Here is a 22,580-nt window from a genome sequence, read left to right as displayed (position 1 = left end):
CTTGCATTCATCCGAAATTTGATTTGACTTAGAGACCAGATAATTGTTTTAAATTTTGCTGTACTCGCTTACTTTAGACATCATGATTAGTAAATCATTTCCTGTAAAACGAACGAAGATTGATGCTCACAAACTACAGTTCAACTCGTTCCCACTTACATCGGATAGGCACCGAAGAGAACCTGTTTAGGACTGCCAGAAGAAAGGAGTGTAAGTCACTTGATGTTATCCTGAAGTTTCTTCGAAGCATAGCAAAACCGTTTACTGCAAATCTTTGTGAAATTGAGAGTGGCACTTACAACAAGGGCTCCTATGTTAATGTGCCATGAAGATACGCAAATATACAGAGTCCTTTTTTTCTACGAGATTGTTGTCTGTATTTGAAATTCAATGTTCTGTCTGTGCTTGCATGAACACTCTCATCTCCAATCCCTGTTGAGTTCTACTTTTACGATTCCATACTTCAATCGGTTAAAAAGGAACCCTTATGGGACCACTTTGTTGTTCGTCTGTGTGGCTGCTGTCTGTCCGAGTGTTAAAACCCCCTTTTTTTTCTCAGAAACGGATCAATGTATCACGTAGAAATTTATGCACGTACTGAAGTGTATAGGCCCTTTGTGTTGTAAAAAAATCTAAGTTTCCAAGTCAGTACAATCAAAAGATACGGTCATTTATGTTACATATTTTGAGACTAGCAAACTTACTCATCAAAACCTGTAGGGTACTTCCCGTTGACCCAGAATCATGAAATTTGGCAAGAAGCAAGGTTTCGCAGCACAAATAAAGGAAAAAAATCCGAAAAGTGTTAGTTCTCTATTACATTACACGAAAAAATATTGCATTTTCTATATCGCTCTGTCTATCCGTCATTCTCAGGAACAGTAAGACATATTAGGTTGAAATTTGTATCAGAGACTGAAAACTATGGCCCCTTGGCAATATGAAACATTGAAGCTTCTAAGTCAATGAAATCAAAAGATATGGCCGTTTATGTCATATTTTGATATTCGAAAACGAACTCAGCAAAACTTATAGCTAGTTACATTTGGCCTAGAATCATGAAATTTGGAAAGAAACAAGGTTTCCCAATACAAGTAAAGGAAAATCCGAGAATTGTGAATTTGTTATTATATTGCACAAAAATGCCCCCTGCGGGTCCGGGGTAAGAATAGGCCCGAGGTATTCCTGCCTGTCGCAAGAGGCGACTTAAAGGAGTCCCTCCCCCTCAAGGGGGTAGTTTGCGCCTGCGTCCGGAGACGGACGGTTCAACGACTTATATTTGTGGTCATTTTGGTTTTTCGCTTATTCTGGTTTCTTCCTTCCTTTGTTTGTTTCCTTTCTTTGTCCTTGTCCATCTCCCACTGTTCTCCTTACTTTTTACCTTGCTTTCTTCTCCTTGCCTTCTTGTCCACCCTATGGTCTCCACCTCGGCGTTTGAGACAGTCTGTCCTTTCTCTCCCTCTCTCCCTTTTTTTCCTATTCTTCTTTCCTCCCTGTGCGTGCCTGAAGGCCGACCAACGCGTTCACAGGCGTAGCCGGTGACGGGGTAAAGCTTAATTCCCCGCCCTGGGTAGACAAGTAGGGCCCGTGCGTACTCCCTCGTAAAGGCCAGGCCGGGGGAGGGGTGATTGCCTGAGCTTCCGACCATAGCGATTGGTCCCTCCGACCGTTTCTCGGGAGGTGTGACATGAGGTGTCAACATTCACCTAAGGCGGGAGCGCCCTCTGAGAGGGTCCCCAAAAGGAAGGAGCGCGCCATCGGAGACGCTGGCAATCATGGGGGATTCATCCGCAATGGATTTCTCTTCTTTTCTCTCGACTTCTGCCCAAAAACGGAAACTTGACCAGCCACCAGTGACAAAAGTACTACCGCCGGCCCCAAAGTTCCTCGTAGTTTCTAGATCTGAGGACGGAAAGTATTTTTCATCTGTCAACCCTTTCGTTATTCAGAAGGGCGTAGATGCCATAGCCGGACCTGTCAAGTCTTGTACCAGGATGCGTAACGGTACCTTATTGTTGGAAACTGAGAGCGCCTTTCAGGCACAAAAACTCCTTCGGGCCACATTCCCTGTACACATTCCCTGTCCGGGTGGAGGCTCACCGCACTTCGAATTCGTCGCGTGGTGTGGTATTTACTAGATCACTCGACGGATTGACTGACGAGGAGATTCAGTCTTTCCTCGCTGAGCAGGGCGTGACGGCTGTCCATAGGGTCATGAAAAAGGTCGACAATGACCTTGTACCGACCCGGACACTTTTCTTGACCTCTGATAGTGTTCAGCTGCCGTCGCGCATCAAAGCGGGCTATGAGGTTATTTCTGTTCGCCCCTATGTCCCGACACCTACGCGCTGCTACCAGTGTCAGCGTTTTAACCACACCCGCCAGATTTGTTCTAATGCGGCTAAATGCGTCACTTGTGGCAGGGAAGCCCATGAGGGTGACTGTCCACCTCCGTCTCCTCGTTGCGTGAACTGTCAGGGTGACCATGCAGCGTCCTCTCGCGACTGTCCCATCTACAAGGATGAACGCTGTATACAGGAAATTCGGGTCAAAGAGAAAGTGTCCACCTCGGCTGCTCGCAAGCTTTTTGCTAGCAGGAAGCCCACGCTGCTCTCAGCGGGGAAATACAGTACCGTCCTCGCCTCTCCTCGGCCTACCAGGGAGGTATCGACGCAGACATACGATCTGACCTTTAGCGCTACGGTCGTCCGTTCGGCCAGTGCTAAGAATGCCCGGTCAACGTCTCCTCTTCCTCCCGTCACCCCTAAGACACAAGCATCTTCCTCAGCTTCTGCCAAGACTAATACCCAGAAGTCAGATGCACGGGCCTTCCAGAAGGAACCGTCCCGTGAAGACTTCTTACGTATCCCGTACTCCCAGCCATTGACCAGTACTTCGACTGAACGACCTTCCAAGAAGGCTCATAGGAAGCACAGTTCTCCTTCTCCGCCACTGCGCGTTTCTTCTCCTGCGCCACCCAGCGGTTGCCGCCCCAGGCCGTCATCCGTTTCGCCTGGCCACACCGCTGGTAGCCGAACATCTGGCCATTCACCGGCGGAGGAAGCTCCCCCCCCCCCCCCGGCCATCTTAACATGGTGTCCAACGAACCTATTGAAAAAATGGACGATTACTCTCCGCCTATTGATAGCGGGCAGCAGTGTTCGCTCGAAGCCAGGCCCTTAGTGGCCTTCGAGGTGACCCCTTCTTGCTTCTCCCTTTTTCTTTTTCTTCTCACGATGACACTTCTTCATTGGAATATTCGCGGCATTCACTCCAACCGAGAGGACTTAAAGTTGCTGCTACGCTTGCACTGTCCGCTCGTAGGAGCTCTCCAGGAAACGAAGCTACGCCCATGCGATCGTATTGACTTGGCACACTATACCTCTGTGCGTTTTGACCTACCCCCTGTTCCAGGTATTCCGGCTCATGGAGGGGTTATGTTGCTGGTCCGGGGTGATTACTACGATCCCATCACATTGCAAACCGATCTGCAGGCAATTGCCGTCCGAATTACTCTCCCCACTTTCACATTTTCCATTTGTACTGTTTACGCTCCATCGTCGTCTGCCGTTACCAGGGCAGACATGATGCAAATTATTGCTCAACTACCTGCACCGTTTTTGTTGACTGGAGACTTCGATGTCCACCATCCCCTTTGGAGCTCTCCAGCATCCTGCCCGAGAGGCTCCCTGTTAGCAGACCTTTTCAACCACCTCAATCTTGTCTGCCTCAATACTGGCGCCCCTACTTTTCTTTCGGACACAACTCACACTATTCCCATTTAGACCTCTCTATATGTAGTACCGAACTTGTACGACGGTTTGAGTGGTACGCTCTTTCTGATACGTATTCGAATTACCACTTCCCTTGTGTTATCCATCTCCTGCATCATACCCCATCTCCATGCTCAACTAGTTGGAACATCTCCAAAGCTGATTGGGGGCTCTTCTCTTCCAGGGCGACATTTCAGGATCAAAATTTTGCAAGCTGCGATAGCCAGGTCGCACACCTCACGGAAGTCATTCTCAGTGCTGCTGAATATTCCATCCCTCATACTACTTCTTCTCCACGTCGCGTACCGGTCCCCTGGTGGACCGCAGCATGTAGAGGCGCTATACGTGCTCGTCGACGTGCTTTACGCACCTTTAAACGCCACCCTACGATGGCTAATTGCATTAATTATAAACCATTACGTGCGCAGTGTCGTCGTGTTATTAAAGAAAGCAAGAAAGCCAGCTGGGCTGCTTTCACAAGCTCCTTCAACAGTTTTACTCCTTCTTCTGTTGTCTGGGGGTAGCCTGCGTCGGCTATCTGGCACTAAGGTCCACTCACCAGTTCCTGGCTTGACAGTCGCGAAAGACGTCCTTGTGGACCCTGAAGATGTCTCCAGTGCCTTCGGCCGCTTTTTCGCAGAGGTTTCGAGCTCCGCTCTTTACCACCCTGCCTTCCTCCCCCGAAAACTGGCAGAGGAGACAAGGCCACCTAACTTCCGCTCCTCGAATCATGAAAGTTATAATGCCTCATTCACCATGCGGGAACTCGAAAGTACACTTGCCCGGTCACTGTCCTCCGCTCTGGGGCCTAATTCTATTCATATTCAGATGCTGAAGAACCTTCCTCCTGCGGGTAAAGGTTTTCTTCTTCGTACTTATAATCGCATCTGGACTGAGGGTCATGTTCCCACATGCTGGCGCGAATCTATTGTTGTCCCGATTCTTAAGCCGGGGAAGGACAAGCACTTGCCTTACAGTTATCGACCCATTTCCCTTACCAGCTGTGTCTGTAAGGTGATGGAACGAATGGTTAACTCTCGTTTGGTTTGGCTGCTCGAATCTCGACGCCTACTTACCAATGTACAATGTGGATTTCGTAGACGCCGCTCTGCTGTTGGCCATCTGGTTACCTTGTCGACCTTCATTATGAATAACTTTTTGCGGAAGCGCTAGACAGTGGCTGTGTTCTTTGATTTGGAGAAGGCTTACGACACCTGTTGGAGGGTGGGCATTCTCCGCACCATGCATACATGGGGCCTTCGCGGTCGCCTCCCTCTTTATTCGCGCATTTTTAATGGATCGAAAATTCAGGGTACGTGTGGGTTCTGTCCTGCCCGACGCCTTTCGCCAGGAGAATGGGGTGCCACGGGGCTCAGTTTTGAGCGTCGCTCTCTTCGCCATAGCGATCAATCCAATAATGGATTGCCTCCCAGCTGATGTATCAGGCTCCCTTTTTGTGGACGATTTTACCATCTACTGCAGTGAGCAACGTACATCTTTCCTGGAGCGCTGTCTTCAGCATTGTCTTGACCGTCTTTACTCATGGAGTGTCGCCAATGTCTTCCGTTTTTCTGCCGAGAAGACGGTCTGTATTAACTCCTGGCGCTACAAAGAGTTTCTCCCACCGTCCTTACATCTCAGTCCCGTTGCTCTCCCATTCGTGGAGACAACAAAATTTTTAGGTCTTACATTTGACAGGAAACTTAGCTGGTCTCCACCTGTGTCATATTTGGCTACCCGTTGTACCCGTTCCCTAAATGTCCTCCGTGTTCTCAGCGGTACGTCGTGGGGAGCGGATCGAACCGTCCTACTTCGCCTGTACCGGTCGATCGTCCGCTCAAAGCTGGATTATGGGAGCTTCGTATACTCCTCTGCACGGCCGTCCATCTTACGCCGCCTCAACTCTATACAACATCGGGGGTTACGTCTTGCGATTGGAGCTTTCTATACTAGTCCCGTCGAGAGTCTTCATGCTGAAGCCGGTGAATTGCCACTAACCTACCGGCGCGATATACTGCTTTGTCGGTATGCCTGTCGGCTATTGTCAACGCCCGACCACCCACCTTATCGTTCCTTTTTTGACGACTCTCTCGACCGTCAGTACGGGTTGTATGTATCTGCCCTGCTACCTCCTGGAGTTCGCTTTCGTCGCCTCCTTCAGCAACTTGATTTTCCACTCCCTGCAACCTTCAGAGTGAGCGAGAGCCAAACGCCACCTTGGCTCCAAGCTCAGGTTCACGTTCACCTTGACCTCAGCTCGCTCCCATAGGAGCTTCGGTATATCGCTCTAGGTTTGTCGAACTTCGTTCGAAGTTCATTAATACGGTCTTCATTTATACAGATGGCTCTAAGGCCAAAGACGGTGTCGGGTGTTCTTTTATTGCCGGGGCACACAGTTTCAAATACCGGCTCCATGGCCATTGTTCGATCTTCGCAGCTGAGCTATTTGCCCTCTATCAGGCTGTTCTTTACATCCGCCCCCACAGACATTCTGCTTATATCATCTGCTCTGATTCCCTGAGTGTTCCGTATCCGGTTCACCCTTTCGTGCACCGGATCCAACGCTCTCTTCAGCAGCTGGCGGATGACGGTTCTCCGGTTACCTTTATGTTGGTTCCTGGGAACGAAGCTGCAGATGCCGCGGCCAAGGCTGCGGTCCTCCAGCCTCGGACAGCTTCTTGTTGTGTGCCTTCATCTGATTTTAGCAGGGTCATTTGTCAGCGCATTTTATCGCTGTGGCATGCCGATTGGTCTACACTTACTGAAAACAAGCTTCGGGTTCACTGCCGGTTCAGCCACCGCCATCTGCTGACGGCTGCGCCGGCGCCGGCGCCGGCGCCGTTCTGCCCATGTGGGCAATTGCTGACGGTACGCCACATTTTAACGTCCTGTCCGAATTTTAATACACTGCGCATTGATATTGGCCTGCCATGTACTCTGGATGAAATTTTAGCGGATGACCCAGGAGCAGCTGCTCGCGTTCTTCATTTTATCCATTTGACAAACCTGTCTAAGGACATTTGATTCTGTTGTTTTCTTTTACTCCCTTGCCTGTTAATGTGCCTTTTATAGTGTTGTCCTTTTTAGTTGCTGTTTTAACCTTGTGCCTCGCAGTGCATTCATAACTTAGTCTGGGCGCTAATGACCACTGCAGTTGTGCGCCCTAAAGCCATAAAAACAAATATTGCACAAAAATCTTTTGTCGTTTGTTTTCCGACACTGTGTCTATCCACCGGTCTGTCTATTAAGACCCCTTTTACTCAGGAAAGGGTTGACGTATCAAGTTGAAATTCATGTCAAATACTAAGGTCTATATTTCCTTGGTGATCTAATAAATGTAAGCTTCTAGGTCAAAACAGTCAAAAGATACGGCGATCTATGTAGCACATTTTGATGCTCGCAAACTCACTTACCAAAACCTGTAGGGTTCTTGCCGCTGACCTAGAATCACGAAAGTTGGTAAGAAGCAGGATAAGTAAAGCGAAAAAATCGAGAGAATGTTAATTTGTAATTATATAAACTGAAAAAAGTGTGTTATTCGACTTCAAACTTAAAATTAAAACAGTCTCGAAAGTCTTCGAACTTTAGGGATCGATATCTTGGCAGTATCGGTGTTGGTAACAGGCAAAAATCGTCGAGATTATTGATTTCCTGGGTGAATGAACGGACTATGTACATAATTAACTTTCTACAGAACCCACAGAACGCGAATCGTACTCTCACCTGGCCAACTGTTTATACTCTATTCCGTCTATAGTTGGTATGACAAGATTCCTTGGCTACAAATAGTCAGACTATGTGGGAATTCTAAAATAATTTAAATTCATTGTTGAAATTATTTATACTACGATTTCTCTGTATACATGTTTTAGTATTTGTACCAAACGGTTGTAATAGACTTCACTAAACCCAAGCGAAATACTAAAAAAAAAAAAAAAAAAAAAAAAAGCCAGATAGCAGCAAATAAAAATGTAAGACTTCCGTCCTTAAAAATACTTCAGTGTGTGATAAATCATTAATTTGCTGCATTTCATAGTTCAGAATTCGATGTTTTTCGAGGACGCTCACTTTGGCGAGTTAGGAAGCTATTTCGCAATGCCACCAGTGCACAATTTATTAAAATAGAGATTCGGCTGTACTGACGAGTGCAGTGCAGAGCTTAAATGTAGCGATAGGTCTTCCTTTAATAACTTATAACAAAAAAAAACTACATCTGAGCTGTGACACTCATCGAAAACAAGCTAAGTGACCTTGCATTTCTCTCTCCAAAGCTTTTAAACCTAGTTCATTCCAGACATCTAATGAAAATTATTGACTATGAGAAGGATGTACAAAATTCACATAACTTCTGAACGATTTCTATCTGCAGTAGTTCAAAATCTGCCGTACACTTACGGACAGACGACAGCTACCACGTCACTTTTGGAGGCAGTATGTTCAGTCCATAAGTGTTCAGTCTTTGACTAGAAGTAATGTTTGCAACGGTAGACATGTATGAGTATTCATAAATGTCAAACCAAAGATACGATCATGAGTGCATTGTCGAAGCAGATTGCTTCATTTTCGAATTCCTTCATGCTGTGGTAAAAATGGCTCCTTATTTTTAAGGTTGAATTACACATGCAACATTCAGGAATAAATTCCACTATATTTATATTTTCAACACGTGTGCCTAGAAATGATACTTTTATCCATGAATGTTTCTTTGTTCCTTGTTCCAGGTGTAACGACATGGTTGTTGCCTTCGACAAGGATGATCACCACCTCTGCTATGATTAAAAACCTTGCATTGCCTATGTTTAAGAAAAATAAAGTTTTTGAAATGTAACAACGCTGTCTCCGCTTATTTATCTCGCATAGACATATAAAAAAGCACACTAATTCTTTGATAATTTAAATGTACACTTCTACAATAGTAGATACTGTACTGGAACTGGGACAATTGACTACTGGAATTTCTTTTCCACCTATAAAAATAAACGAATAGATTATATCAATAAATAGAGAGTGCAGAATACAAATTGGAATTAATCTGTTACTGTTTATTTTCAACAGACAAAATAGATTAACAACTTCAGTTAATTAGCCATAGATTGTATCTTGAAGAAGCTCATTGTGATGCATTTAAATAATATTCTGAATCATTCGTCAGTGGCACAACTATTTAAATATTATTACAGAACAATTATAACGCGTATTTCATTCACATATTGGGATAACTAAGTTTGCATAAAAACGTGTTGATAACTGTGCTGACCAATATATTAATGAACCCAAAGAATCTGCAAAATTATCATCAAATGTATAACAAAACAAAATAAAACCTGTCACATTGCTACAATTAGTTATCATGGGAAGAACGTAAATAATACACACGAAACATAAGGTAAGCATCGTGAAGATAGGTTACATGATGAATATATAGGCAAACTTATAACGAATACCAGAGGACATAAAGTCAAAGAAAATCACAGTGCAGAAACAGTGAAAAAAGTCTTTTAGACTTCTTCTGTGATATCATTCAAGTGTCCTACACTTGGAGGCCATTACTTACAATGAACAAGGATCTGTTTCTGTAGCATTCCCTAGCAAACACGTCAATAAGATTTCATCTGATCATACACGAAAATTCCAATATCCTAAATGATATACAGTGTTAGTATATTCTGCTGACCGATTTTCGATTTACGAATCCCTCATCAAACTTGAAATGACTATCACGTCAAAGAGGGTACAATACATCTACATCTACATTTATACTCCGCAAGCCACCCAACGGTGTGTGGTGGAGGGCACTTTACGTGCCACTGTCATTATCTCCCTTTCCTGTTCCAGGAAACACCTTGAAAAATTTGTTACACTTCAAGAGTGAGGGGGAAAATATGGAGTAAATGTCATCCTTAAGAGTACAGTGGTAACGTAACTGAAAATGTTAAACAGTAAACAAGTACAAAGGGAACAAACCAGAAAACATTAACACTTACCTTCAGGAAACAGTGAGTGAGTATTTGTGTGTGTGTGTGTGTGTGTGTGTGTGTGTGTGTGTGTGTGTGTGTAAGCAGATGACGATGAAGTGAGTAGGTGGTCATAAAACGATACTGTTGTTATTATACTACTCTTTATGCGAGTTTTATTGCGCAAATCACAGACAACTCATTTCGGCCCATTGCCATCATCAGGTATTCTGTAAATACGTTAATAGGTGATAGTCTTGATATTGAAATCAGTGACTATGATCGTAATGGTATTATACATTCGATTGGTGTTTTTATCTTTAGATGCTGCCAATTTGTTGGAATTTGTATTTAGACTTTGTTTGGACGTTCCTTAGAGAATTACTGTTACATATGATTGCTAGATATAGATTTGTCAGTTTTTGTGCTCTATTTTCTCTCTTGACAGCATGGATGACAGTGGATCAGTGATATTACATGTCTACATAGTTACCACTAGAAGTAGGTGATGTGTGGAAATGTGTTAATGTTTTGATTGTTTTCTTAGGATTGGTTCTGATTATGTTTATAACTGAAATATTGTCTGGTTTGTGTTAAGATTATTATATTTTATTTAAATTTCTTATTTTTACGTAATAATTTTGTAATAGTATATGATCTGCGATGTTTTCTTGATGGCATACCTTCGTTGTATGGTGTTTCTGCTGTTACTATGGATGTGTGTGAGTATCTATGATTTGTTTATTTTATCTCTTTAGTTGCTTTATAATATCAATAAAGTTTTCAGTGTGTTGTCTGTGCTTGAGGTCGGTTTGTTCTTAAAGTAAATTTAGAAGATTATTGTGTGCATGTGAATGTATCTCCGTTTCTTCAAGGATAGTCATGGAAAATGGAAATGAGTGTTTGGCATCATTGGCCGGGAGGCCCCTTACGGGGCCGGTCCAGCCGCCTTGGTGCAGGTCTTATTACATTCGACGCCACATTGGGCGACCTGCACGCTGGATGGAAGGCAACACAACATCCAATCCCTGAGAGGAGAAAATCCCCAACCCAGCAGGGAATCGAACCCGGGCCCATAGGACGGCAATCCATCACGCTATCAGGGCGGACAACGATAGTATGGCTGCACCCATTTGCGAAAAAAGATATTTGTGTTCAAACTTTTGAGCCACACAGAAGTTATGGCAGTGATGTCGTCCAATCCATCGATCAGGGAAGACACAACTGAGATGCATCCGGATGTTAACAGTGAAGTGGACTGGAGCACCACCATGTAGCAGCCACATAACGTTCGGATCATCAATGGCACTTCTTCCAGCAGGGGAGGCAAACTCACCCGCAAGAAACGACTATAGTTTCCGGGCTGTTAGGCGACATGGAACTAAGACTGGGCCCAAAATACGGCCGCCAATTACCCCTGCTCAATGCTGATGATTCGTTGTCACCACACCATGGTGGCTCTCCACACTACCCACACATGACTTTTGAAAGCTGTGAATAAGATGGATGGCACAAATCCCGGAACTGTGGTTGCCTGTTGGTGAAACCAGTGACAAAACTGCTCCCAATGTTGAATGTCTGTCGCTAGTAAGCCCTACACACGCTGTAAGTGGTAAGAGTAGTAACAAATCTCATGGAGAATGTTCCATTCGGTCGTCTGGCTCACCCTGTACTGGCGTGCCAACAGCCTGGTTGGTACAGACACGGCGGTCGCCTTCCACAGTGTTAACTGCATTATCCCCAAGTCAGGTGTCCAAACATATCGGGTATGTCCTTCATGATTGCCTGCTTCCTGAAACGATCTTGTCTCAGACAAATGGTGCAACACTGTGCAAACATTGAATGCTGTGGCTGTTGTTGGCGACCACAAGTCTCCTAATACAACCTTGCTGCCAGCCGCCCATTGCCCTTTGCCTTTCTGTAAGTAAACTCCGTGTTGACAAGCTCTCAATTCGACTACGGAACCATTGCTTATAACGCTGTATCACATCCACTATGGGGTGAGTCAGCAACAGAAGTGAATTGGACACAACATTACCAGTTACTATGACTGAAGAAGGCGCCAGAACATCACGTATGAGGAACAGTACCACCCTCTAGGAGGAAACCATGCATACTGTAACTGTGGATGTTTGGCACAGTGCGTATCAAACTGCAGTCTCTTTAACAAAGTATGGTTGAATAAATGGTCTCTAGCATGGAAACTATGAATTTCCGAACGTAAGTTCATTAGACCTTTCTTGTTCCATATCCTCTCATCGATTAATCCAAAGAGTTTGTACATAGTCTAAAAAATTACCCGGTATAATTTGAAATCTATAGATCTTATTTGCAATACCTCGATTTTATTACTCCACAGAGACTTGATCTGCTGGGGTTATTATAAAAATAGATTTTTGTTCTTACTAGTCATTTCTATTAGTCACACCAAATCGTAATCCTTGCCAAGATGGTGATTTGACTTTAGCACATTTTCCATAGTTCCTTGATTTGAGTTTAATGCTAGAATGCAGAATGAATTAGATGTTTAGAATAAAGGTTGCAGCTAAGTGTTTTGCAATATGAAGCTTAAAATTTTGTTTATACATAAACATTCAAATGTTTTATGACATACAAGTCACCAGATAATATATTAATGTGAACAATATTAGTTCATAGTTTAATACTTAAAATCTAATCTGTACATAAACATTTATGTATTTAATGAAATACAAATGCATAGGTAGTGTATTAACATGATTTAAAATATTTAATATTTCCACTCAATACAAAAATGTGCAAAGTCATTCTGATTGTTCAAGTTTTAGATTATTTCTGAAATTATTCATAATAATTACCAATAACAGAGCTCACAGTTACTGCAAATGGATTACATACCATAATGTGTGAGAAATTAACTCCTTACTCTATTATAATGCTATTTTAACTTATCTGTGTTCATCAGGATTACACCATTTGCCGTGACTATGATAGATTTTCTAACCTGCGTAATACTCAGCAAGCAAAGAAATACTCTATCATTGTGTTGGGCTGAAGAGAGGAGCTGTATCTTATTTTAAATTTTTTTCTTCTCTGTTAACCTATGGAATCATCTTTATAACTCTCACAGCTAAAATAAATACAATATTTATTCCATTAAGTTGAACAATGTGTATACTGTAGTAGATGGCTGTGCATGTTGCAGAATCCTCTTTAAGATAATTGAATTCCTACAATCACTTTCCAAAGCGTTTATCTAAAATGTTATTTGTGGTTAGTAATGCAATTCAGTTTCAGACAATGTGCAGTTTACAGAAAGCCATTGCGAAACTAAAAAGAAATAACAAATATCTTTAGGAATTGGCATTAAATGTAAAATTTAAAAAATGGTAAAATTTTCCAGTTCTATAATCAGTTGCCTTATTAGCTATCAGAATGCAAGGAGTGAAACCTCTTGTTAGCTACATGACAAACAACAATGATTAGACTAGATTTACATGTTCTTCTGTAGGTGCGTACTAAAGGAGATCATCAAAGATGTAGAACAAGTCATAAAACAAGAACATATACTAGACATTCAGAAAAAAGAGATATGTTAAACTTCTGTTCTACTCATACAGGTCTCACAAACCACTTAAATACACACTGCACTAAGATACATTTAATTCTTAGGGTATTATTACCATGTATCATCAAAGAGAAAATCATTTTACAACACATATTTATATTGACCCTGTTGCTGCATTGAAGATGTGTAAAAGTCATATTTTATGTAACACTCAAATTAGCCATCGCATAAATCATGGTATTAACAATAAGAAAGTACAAATGGATATCATTGCTAGAAGGTCATGGAGTGACATTCTTTTCCTAAGAATCAGTCAGCATAAAGCTGTATTTAAGATATGTGAAGACAGCAGTCCACTTGCTTGCATGAATGTGTGTGTGTGTGTGTGTGTGTGTGTGTGTGTGTGTGTTTTAGTGTATATTTAAGGGTTGGCTTTGGTAGTTGGCATTGTATGTTGGAAGCTCTAGAAACTTAGTAGGATATGTAATTTTTTTACATTTACTTATTAAATATGGATGCAACCATGGGAAAAATAGAAAATATGATGTGTATAGGAAAAATATTGGGAAAATATTGAAAAATATGTATACGAAGTGGGGATACAGGATATTTTGTATTTATGCAGCAAGAGTAATCGAAATTTGCATCTTTTAATACAGGGTGAGCCAGATATTACGTAACCGTAAATTTAAAAATACAGTATGGTTGGAATCTGAGTTCCTCACAGGTGGGGATGTTTGTGTTGGCAACAAATGACCTGATAGGAGATGCTTATCACACGATAATCAAACAAATGGTTCAAATGGCTCTGAGCACTATGGGACTTAACTTCTGAGGTCATCAGTCCCCTAGAACTTAGAACTACTTAAACCTAACTAACCTAAGGACATCACACACATCCATGCCCGAGGCAGGACTCGAACCTGCGACCATAGCGGTCGCGCGGTTCCAGACTGTAGCGCCTAGAACCGCTCGTCCACTACGGCCGGCGATAATCAAACAGTTTCCCTTCCTTTTGATTTCAGTTTTAGCTGTGACTGTGTTTCTCCAAAGCTGAATGTGTATTCATTCTTTGAAGTTACTTCAAATCACAGTTTTTCTTAAAACGTCAGAAAGACTTTAGGATGCCTTTTCCTAACACAAGGGTGCCTAATAAATCAACGATTTCACGTATAGTTAATAAAGATTTGAATTTATTTGAATTTAGGGTTCCATAACTTCTGGATCAACCTGTATAACTGCTTGTTAAATATAGGGAAGAGATGCAGGGTGAATAACCTAAACCTTTCTTCTTACACCGTAAATATTGAAAAAAATGGAAAGTACTATCGATATGCTGTTTTCACAGAATGGACAGATAGTCCTAGGGTCGTGTTGTTACCCAATCAACAGGTTGTGTATTTTTTGTGCAAACATACACTTCTTACGTGGAACGATGCCTATTTATATTAACAAACAAAAATTAGGGTAAATTAAAATGTCAGTAGTATTTGTTGCAGGATTCTAGTGCGGGTCGTTTACGAGAGATATTTTGAAAGTTTCCCACATCTACACTTGTACAATACCTGTGGCAGCACACACTAAAGAGCAAGACAAGTGCATACACTAGTTATGTGGATTATGATCAGTAATGTGACAACTGACCATCACAGGTTGTGTTCAAAATGACCGCTGCGAGCGGCAATAGAAGCTTCCAGTGTGATTTGGAATGGCTGCTGCATATGTGCTAACGTTTCAACAGAGATGCCCAAGTAGGCTGCAGTAATATGTCGTTACATAACATAGGGTGTAGGTGTTACGTCCTTGTAGAAAGTGTCTTTCAGCCTTCCCCAGAGAAAAAAAGTCTACAGGCGTCAAACCCAGGGAACAGACTGACCAAGGGACAGGTCTTCCACGTCCAATCCAACGATTTGGAAACAATTTGTGAAGATATGCTATAGTACATCTTCCACTACGGGCTAGGCAGATCATCACGTTCGTACCACAGATTCCTCCCAGTTTGCAGAGGGACATCTTCTGTTGGAAGAAAGTGTGTTAGGAGGCTGTGATACTCGTGCGTGTTCAGTGTATCGTCTATGAAAAACGGGCGTAGGAGTTGTTGATTCACTATCCCACACCACACGTTTACACTCCATCGGAGCTGACATTCCACCTGGTGAAGTCAATGGGGATTGTCAACAGACCAATCCTGTTGACGTTAACGAACTTAAAACAGAGCAAATTAAAATGTCATTAGTGTTTGTTGCAGGATTCTACTGTGAGTCCTTAACGAGATATTGTGTTTTGAAAAGTTCTGACACCGACACATGTAAAATATTTCGCCAGTTTACCAGGCCATAATTGGTAAACGTGGTTTCATCACTAAACAAGATACGTGATAAATCTGGAGTATCCTGTCTTAATACCCATGTAAAAAAGTTAGCACAATTCTCATAATCGTTTCCATGCAGCTCGTGATGGAGAGGTATGTGGCAGGGACAGAACCTATGTTGATGGAGAATGTGTAGGACACTTGGCTGAAGAGAGGGGGGGGGGAGATAATGTTATTTTTGCTGTTGCATTTGATCCTCACGTAAGCTCCACACAATTGCATGAGGAAGTGGCATGAGACTTCCTCATGCGATTGCATGGAGCTAACATGAGGATCAAATGCAACAGCAAAAATAACATTAACTCCCCGCCCCCTCTTCTGTCACCACTTGTTTCCTTCTGTTACGCTGTCTAAGTGTTACACTACCACTTGCACGTAACTGGTTGAAGAGTTTGCTAAATAAGTGCTGGGATGGTTGACGTCATTTGGGATATCTTGCAGCATACATTGTTCAAGAATGAACTGCTTTCTTCCTACATGCTACACACACAATGAGCATGTCGGCCTTTTTTATATTGATAAATCCCATCTTGCACTCACAACATACTCCTTGGACTGTCAAACACTAGGTGACTAATAAGCCGCAGTGCACTCAAGGAACACACAAGCACACTGTAAGCAAATCTAACAACGTCATACCTAACAACTACGCAGTTTCAATGGCACAATAAGTGTCTGTGCGGAAATTTTTCGAAATACGTTATCTCGTAAACGACTCGCTCTAGAATCCTGCAACAAATATCACTGACATTCTGATTTACCCTACTTTTCGTTTGTTAATGACAATACGCATTGTTTTTTTGTAGAAAAAGACCCTCAAGCGCCCCAACATGAGATGTCAACCAATGGTCCATAAAGAAAATTATCCAGTCCATCCAATAGTAAATTTCAGAGCAGCTCCTACATACCTACTAGCAAAAAAAGTGCAGTTACAGCTCACCCACTATTATAAACGAGAAAATGATAGAACAATCAGAAATACCTCTCAACTGGTAGAACGTATAATAGACACTAAAATCACTGGCACAGAAACATTGCTCTCCTTTGATGTAGAAAGTATGTGCAGTTGCATCCCAGTTAATGAACCCATAAAAATAGTTGAAGAAAACCTGAAAACACACAACCAGTTACCTCATGAAAACACAGATAAAGCAAAAAAATTATTACAGTTAATAATACACCAAAATTATTTTGAATTCAATCAAGAATACTACATACAAGAAGAAGGTCTGTGCATGGGTTCACCTATTTCAGGAGCATTAGCTAACATTTTCATGAATAGTATGGAAAACTTAATATTTGAAGACATTATAACAAAGAGAAGCTACAACGCCATCTACTGGTACAGGCACATGGATTACATGATATGCATGGTAGATGAATGTAGAAACAGTATACAGCAACTACACAAAGACATGAAAACTGTACACAAATACATAAAGTTCACTATAGAAGAACAAGAAAACTCACTCAACTTCCTGGACATAACCACAAGAAAAGACAATAATAAACACACCTTTCACACATACAGAAAGCCCACAAGTGACATCTTAAATGCAACTTCAAACCACCCACAGAACCACAAACAAGCAGAAATCAGATACATATTAAACAGGCTATACTGGAGCCCCTAAACACTTCTGATTATGAGAAAGAGCTAGCTATTATAAAAACAAATAGCATTAAAAATGGACACAAAGAAACAATGGTAGGCAAACTAAACAAAAAAATAATGAGAAAATAATGAAAAAACTAACCAAACCACACCAACTCATACAACTTGCACTACAACAAAAAATTGCATACAATGACCTACCACAACAAATTCACACATAAAATAGGCACGATATCTAAAAAAAAAGACATAAACAATTCCATACAAAGCACATCCCAAAACTAAAATCAAAATCAGACAGATACCAACAATCTGGTATCTATCAGCTCAGTTCTACATCTACATCTACATCTACATCCATACTCCGCAAGCCATCTGACGGTGTGTGGCGGAGGGTACCTTGAGTACCTCTATCGGTTCTCCCTTCTATTCCAGTCTCGTATTGTTCGTGGAAAGAAGGATTGTCGGTATGCCTCTGTGTGGGCTCTAATCTCTCTGATTTTATCCTCATGGTCTCTTCGAGAGATATACGTAGGAGGGAGCAATATACTGCTTGACTCTTCGGTGAAGGTATGTTCTCGAAACTTTGACAAAAGCCCGTACCGAGCTACTGAGCGTCTCTCCTGCAGAGTCTTCCACTGGAGTTTATCTATCTCCGTAACGCTTTCGCGTTATTGCAGATATTGTGAGAAGATATGCATTGGAATGATTGACAGGATATTCGACGCATCAGAGCGTTTAAATATGGTACAAATCATTCAACATCTGCAGATCATCTAAAACAAAAACACTATAGGCCAAGCAAAATTGAAAAAGATAAGTATATCATAAAAATCAGTAAAGCCATACACGATCACGGTCAGTAATACTGCTAGGAAGGGGGAGGTTACATACTTACAAAGGGACTGTCCAGCACGATGTCTTGAAACCTACCCTCGGTTATTTTATACAGGATGAATACACCAGAAGAAACACAATGTCATAATTTTAGCTGATAAGACACATTGCAAGTATTTCTTTAAAAATCTTGGATTTGCCAAATTCCCTTTTCGCCAGGGAGCTGGGGAAATATGCAGCTCTGCCGTAGCTGTAGCCGACAGCACATGCACAACACTGTGGACACATTTACTTGATTGATGGGACATCAGTAAACAGATAACACGACACAACGTGTTCGTAATTTATAAAGCGAATTTCAGTAACCATTCATAGTTTCTTAGACAATTGTTCACAATTACTACTCTCTGGTATTTGCAACTCATCTAATGTCCACAATAATTAGTTCTTGCCTTTGCAGTATCGCTAAGTTTTAACAATGGAGATGAAACTGAATTCATATTCTTCGTTACTTCTTGGCATATGTTTGCTGGTAACATCGGTCTTTGTACAAGTTCCAGGGTTTCACAGTAAAATGGTATCCAGTTACTGTTTTCAACCTTGCAGAGATGAAATATGAAGAACTTGGTATGCAGTCGAAATTACCTGCTTCTCAACAGGACCTGCATACGTGTTATTTATTAATTTATTTCTTGGACATTCGCTCAAATGATGTGAACATTTCGATAGAAATTGTGGTAACTTCATAAGAAACAGGAATTATGAAATACTCACCAACACGAAATTCGCTGAAGTGTTAAAGAAAAAAATGTTGGAGAGATTTAGAACTGATCATGAGAGTCAGTACACCGTTACCAAGGGAGATCTAGGAGAGTGGGTGCTCTGAATTGCAAGTGACATGAACATTACTGATTTCTAGGATTCTCCAACCTGGTTGAGCGGATCCAGAAGATTATATGGAAAACGAAGTTGCAGAATCACGAAGTCTACTGCTACACAGAAAAGCTGCATAGAAAGCCAATCAGTCAGCTGTCGTGCAAAACCAACATTGTCATTTCGGGCAAAAGAAAGGCAGAGTCGCTTGTGCAGTCGAAGAGTGCTGTGAGACATACGTATAAAACAGTGCCAGTGATAAGTATCAGTGGATTACTGTTTCCGCATCTATATCGCTGTCTTCATGAACATCAAGGCAAATAAGGACCAAAAATAAAAAAAAGCACTGTTTACTGTCATATGTCTAGTAATCGACGTAGCAAAATGTGGAAAAAAGGGAGCTAATAATTTTCAGTGTTTCATCTAAAATGTACTCTTACCGTTTACGGAGAATAATTAAATTGCCTAGACGTAATGATACCTCTGTCGTTACGACAACGAATAAAAGACCGTTCACAGCAATCGTATTCCACTCGGAACCAATAGTGTGATTTAGCCCATCAACAAAAAAGTTTTCAACAGTGTAAAGCATTTTTCAGATAATTGGCGCACAATATACACTGATGGAAAAAATCACGACAGCAAGAAAGAATTGTGTAATATAAACGAAAGTTGGTATGCATGTTTCCACATCTGAGAGGTGATGTCTACTCAGATTTCACGCCAGTTGCCAAGAGTGGTGCTTGAACGCCAATATGAGAATGCAAACCACCTTTGCTTTAAATACATGCTGAAACTTTCGTGAGCGTTAGTTACCTATGAGACTGGCGAGTTGATGTTAGTTAATAATACCTTTACAGCGACAAAAGACGCCATTATCAACTTCTCACTGAGTTGAACGAGATCGCGTAATAGGGCTACGAGAAGTTGGATGTTCCTTTGTGATACTGCAGTAAGGTTTGGCAGGAATGTGGGTAGCCCAGCGTACATGATTGCTGGCAGTGGTGGTTACGAGAATGTCTGGTCGCAAAATCACCAGGCTGTGGACGTCTACGTGCTTCTATCGAGAGGGTAGACCATTGCATTCGATGTATGGCTATGGTCCATCCTACTGCATCTGCAGCAGGAATTTGAACAGAAGTTGGCACCACAGTGACAACGACCTGTTACAAATCGACTGCTTCAAGGACAGCTGCAAGCCAGATGCCCTGTAGTGTACATTTCACTGACACCAAACGGCCGCCATCTGCGAGTTCAATGGGGTCAAGCGAGAGCTCACTGGAGGGCAGGGTGGAGGTCTGTTGTGTTATCTGATGAAAGCCGTACAAAACCCAGCAAGCAAATTGTTTAAGTGAAGCATACTGTAAATATAAGAGTCGAGGGACATGAAAGGGAAGCAGTGGTTGGGAAGGGAGTAAGACAGGGTTGTAGCCTCTCCCCGATGTTATTCAATCTGTATATTGAGCAAGCAGTAAAGGAAACAAAACAAAAATTCGGAGTAGCTATTAAAATTCATGGAGAAGAAATAAAAACTTTGAGGTTCACCGATGACATTGTAATTCTGTCAGAGACAGCAAAGGACTTGAAAGAGCAGTTGAACGGAATGGACAGTGTCTTGAAAGGAGGATATAAGATGAACATCAACAAAAGCAAAACGAGGATAATGGAATGTAGTCGAATTAAGTCGGGTGATGCTGAGGGAATTAGATTAGGAAATGAGATGCTAAAGTAGTAAAGGAGTTTTGCTATTTGGGGAGCAAAATAACTGATGACGGTCGAAGTAGAGAGGATATAAAATGTAGACTGGCAATGGCAAGGAAAGCGGTTCTGAAGGAGAAATTTATTAACATCGAGTATTGATTTGAGTGTCAGGAAGTCGTTTCTGAAAGTATTTATATGGAGTGTAGCCATGTATGGAAGTGAAACGTGGACGATAAATAGTTTGGACAAGAAGAAAATAGAAGCTTTCGAAATGTGGTGCTACAGAAGAATGCTGAAGATTAGATGGGTAGATCACATAACTAATGAGGAAGTATTGAATAGGATTGGGGAGAAGAGAAGTTTGTGGCACAACTTGACCAGAAGAAGGGATCGGTTGGTAGGACATGTTCTGAGGCATCAAGGGATCACCAATTTAGTATTGGAGGGCAGCGTGGAGGGTAAAAATCGTAGAGGGAGACCAAGAGATGAATACACTAAGCAGATTCAGAAGGATGTAGGTTGCAGTAGGTACTGGGAGATGAAGCAGCTTGCACAGGATAGAGTAGCATGGAGAGCTGCATCAAACCAGTCTCAGGACTGAAGACAACAACAACAACTGTAAATACCGCTAAATGAATGTGTTTTTGTCCTGATAAGTGTTTAACCAGCATTTTAGCCTTATTTGTGGTTTGTGTAATCTCTACGCTTTGCACCATCTCTTGGCTCATTCACACCACTTAAGCTGGGAATTAAAATACAGGGTGTTTATAAATGATTATCGGGGTTTTAACGCTTTATAATATTAATTATATTAAACTTACAGTTATAAATGATATGTCAAATGAAAGAGCAACTCAAACAGTTTTACGAAGAACCTTATAAATGTTCAATGTGAGCACCATTTGTCACACGGCATACATCAAGTCTATAGCCGAGTTCTTCTCAAACATTGATAAGTGTGTAGCAACAGCTGCTTCAGTCTGGTTTCTTAATTCAAGGAGGTCTGCTGGTGGTGGAGGCACGTACACACGATCCTTGATGAAGCCCGAATGAAAACATCGCATGGTGTTAGGTCGGGTGAACATGGAGGCCATGCAAAGCAAGCCCTGTCATTGGGCCCCAGCACTTGGGTTCAGGGAAGTTCTACCAATTGCGTACTGCGCTATGCCAGAGAGGTGGCGCACCGTCTTACTGGGAAATGGAGTTCTCTGGCTCATCTTCTTCCAACTGAGGGAAGAGCCATTGCTCTAGTGTATCAAGGTAAGAAGTGCCAGTTACAGTAGTTTCACCAAAAGAGAAAGACCCATGAACCTTCTGCCGGGATACGCCACAAAAGACAGTTTAGGGGAATATCGTTGCAGTTGTACGACCTGATGAGGATTTACTCAGCACCAGATGCGCACATTGTGTGTGTTAACATGTCCACTAAGGTGAAAGGTCGATTCATCACTGAAGACAATGTGATCCAGAAAATCTTCATCGTCATGAAACAACATTTCGTTTGTGAAGTTGGCACTTAATCCATGGTCTGCCGGCTTTAGAGCCTGTAATAACTGTAAACGGTAAGGATGTATTTGTACGCATTTTCTTAAAACTTTTCGAAGAGTCGACACGGGAACTTTTAATTCACGCCTAGCCTTGCAGACTGATTTCTTTGGGATACGAGTGAACGACTCTCACTCGCTCAACAGTCTCTTCACTAACTCTTGGTCGTCCTGTGCTCTTCCTTTTACAAAGGCAGCCAGTATCTTCAAACTGATGACACCATCTATGAATGTTATAATCACTTGGAGGATCACAACCGAACTTCAGCCGGAACACACGTTGCACAGTAACTACAGATTCGGTCTTTGCAAACTGCAAAACACAAAATGGGTTCTAGTCGTCATCTTCGTTACTACCAATGTCT

General features: G+C 42.0%; 1 protein-coding gene across 1 annotated transcript in view; it reads left to right on the top strand.

Annotated features, from left to right (window-relative positions):
* Window positions 1-8,604, top strand: part of LOC126095463 (uncharacterized) — a 30,435-nt gene extending 21,831 nt beyond the window's left edge. Inside the window, exon 4 of the mRNA XM_049910254.1 lies at window positions 8,495-8,604. Within this exon, the coding sequence (XP_049766211.1) occupies window positions 8,495-8,601 (107 nt within the window). The 3' untranslated portion in view covers window positions 8,602-8,604. The remainder of the gene's footprint in view (window positions 1-8,494) is intronic.
* Window positions 8,605-22,580: the final 13,976 nt, after the last annotated feature.

Source organism: Schistocerca cancellata, chromosome 8 (genome assembly GCF_023864275.1).
Source record: "Schistocerca cancellata isolate TAMUIC-IGC-003103 chromosome 8, iqSchCanc2.1, whole genome shotgun sequence".
Classification (NCBI taxonomy): domain Eukaryota; kingdom Metazoa; phylum Arthropoda; class Insecta; order Orthoptera; family Acrididae; genus Schistocerca; species Schistocerca cancellata.
The sequence above is the reverse complement of the archived record's forward strand: the minus strand, read 5'-3'. Positions and strand labels throughout refer to the sequence as shown.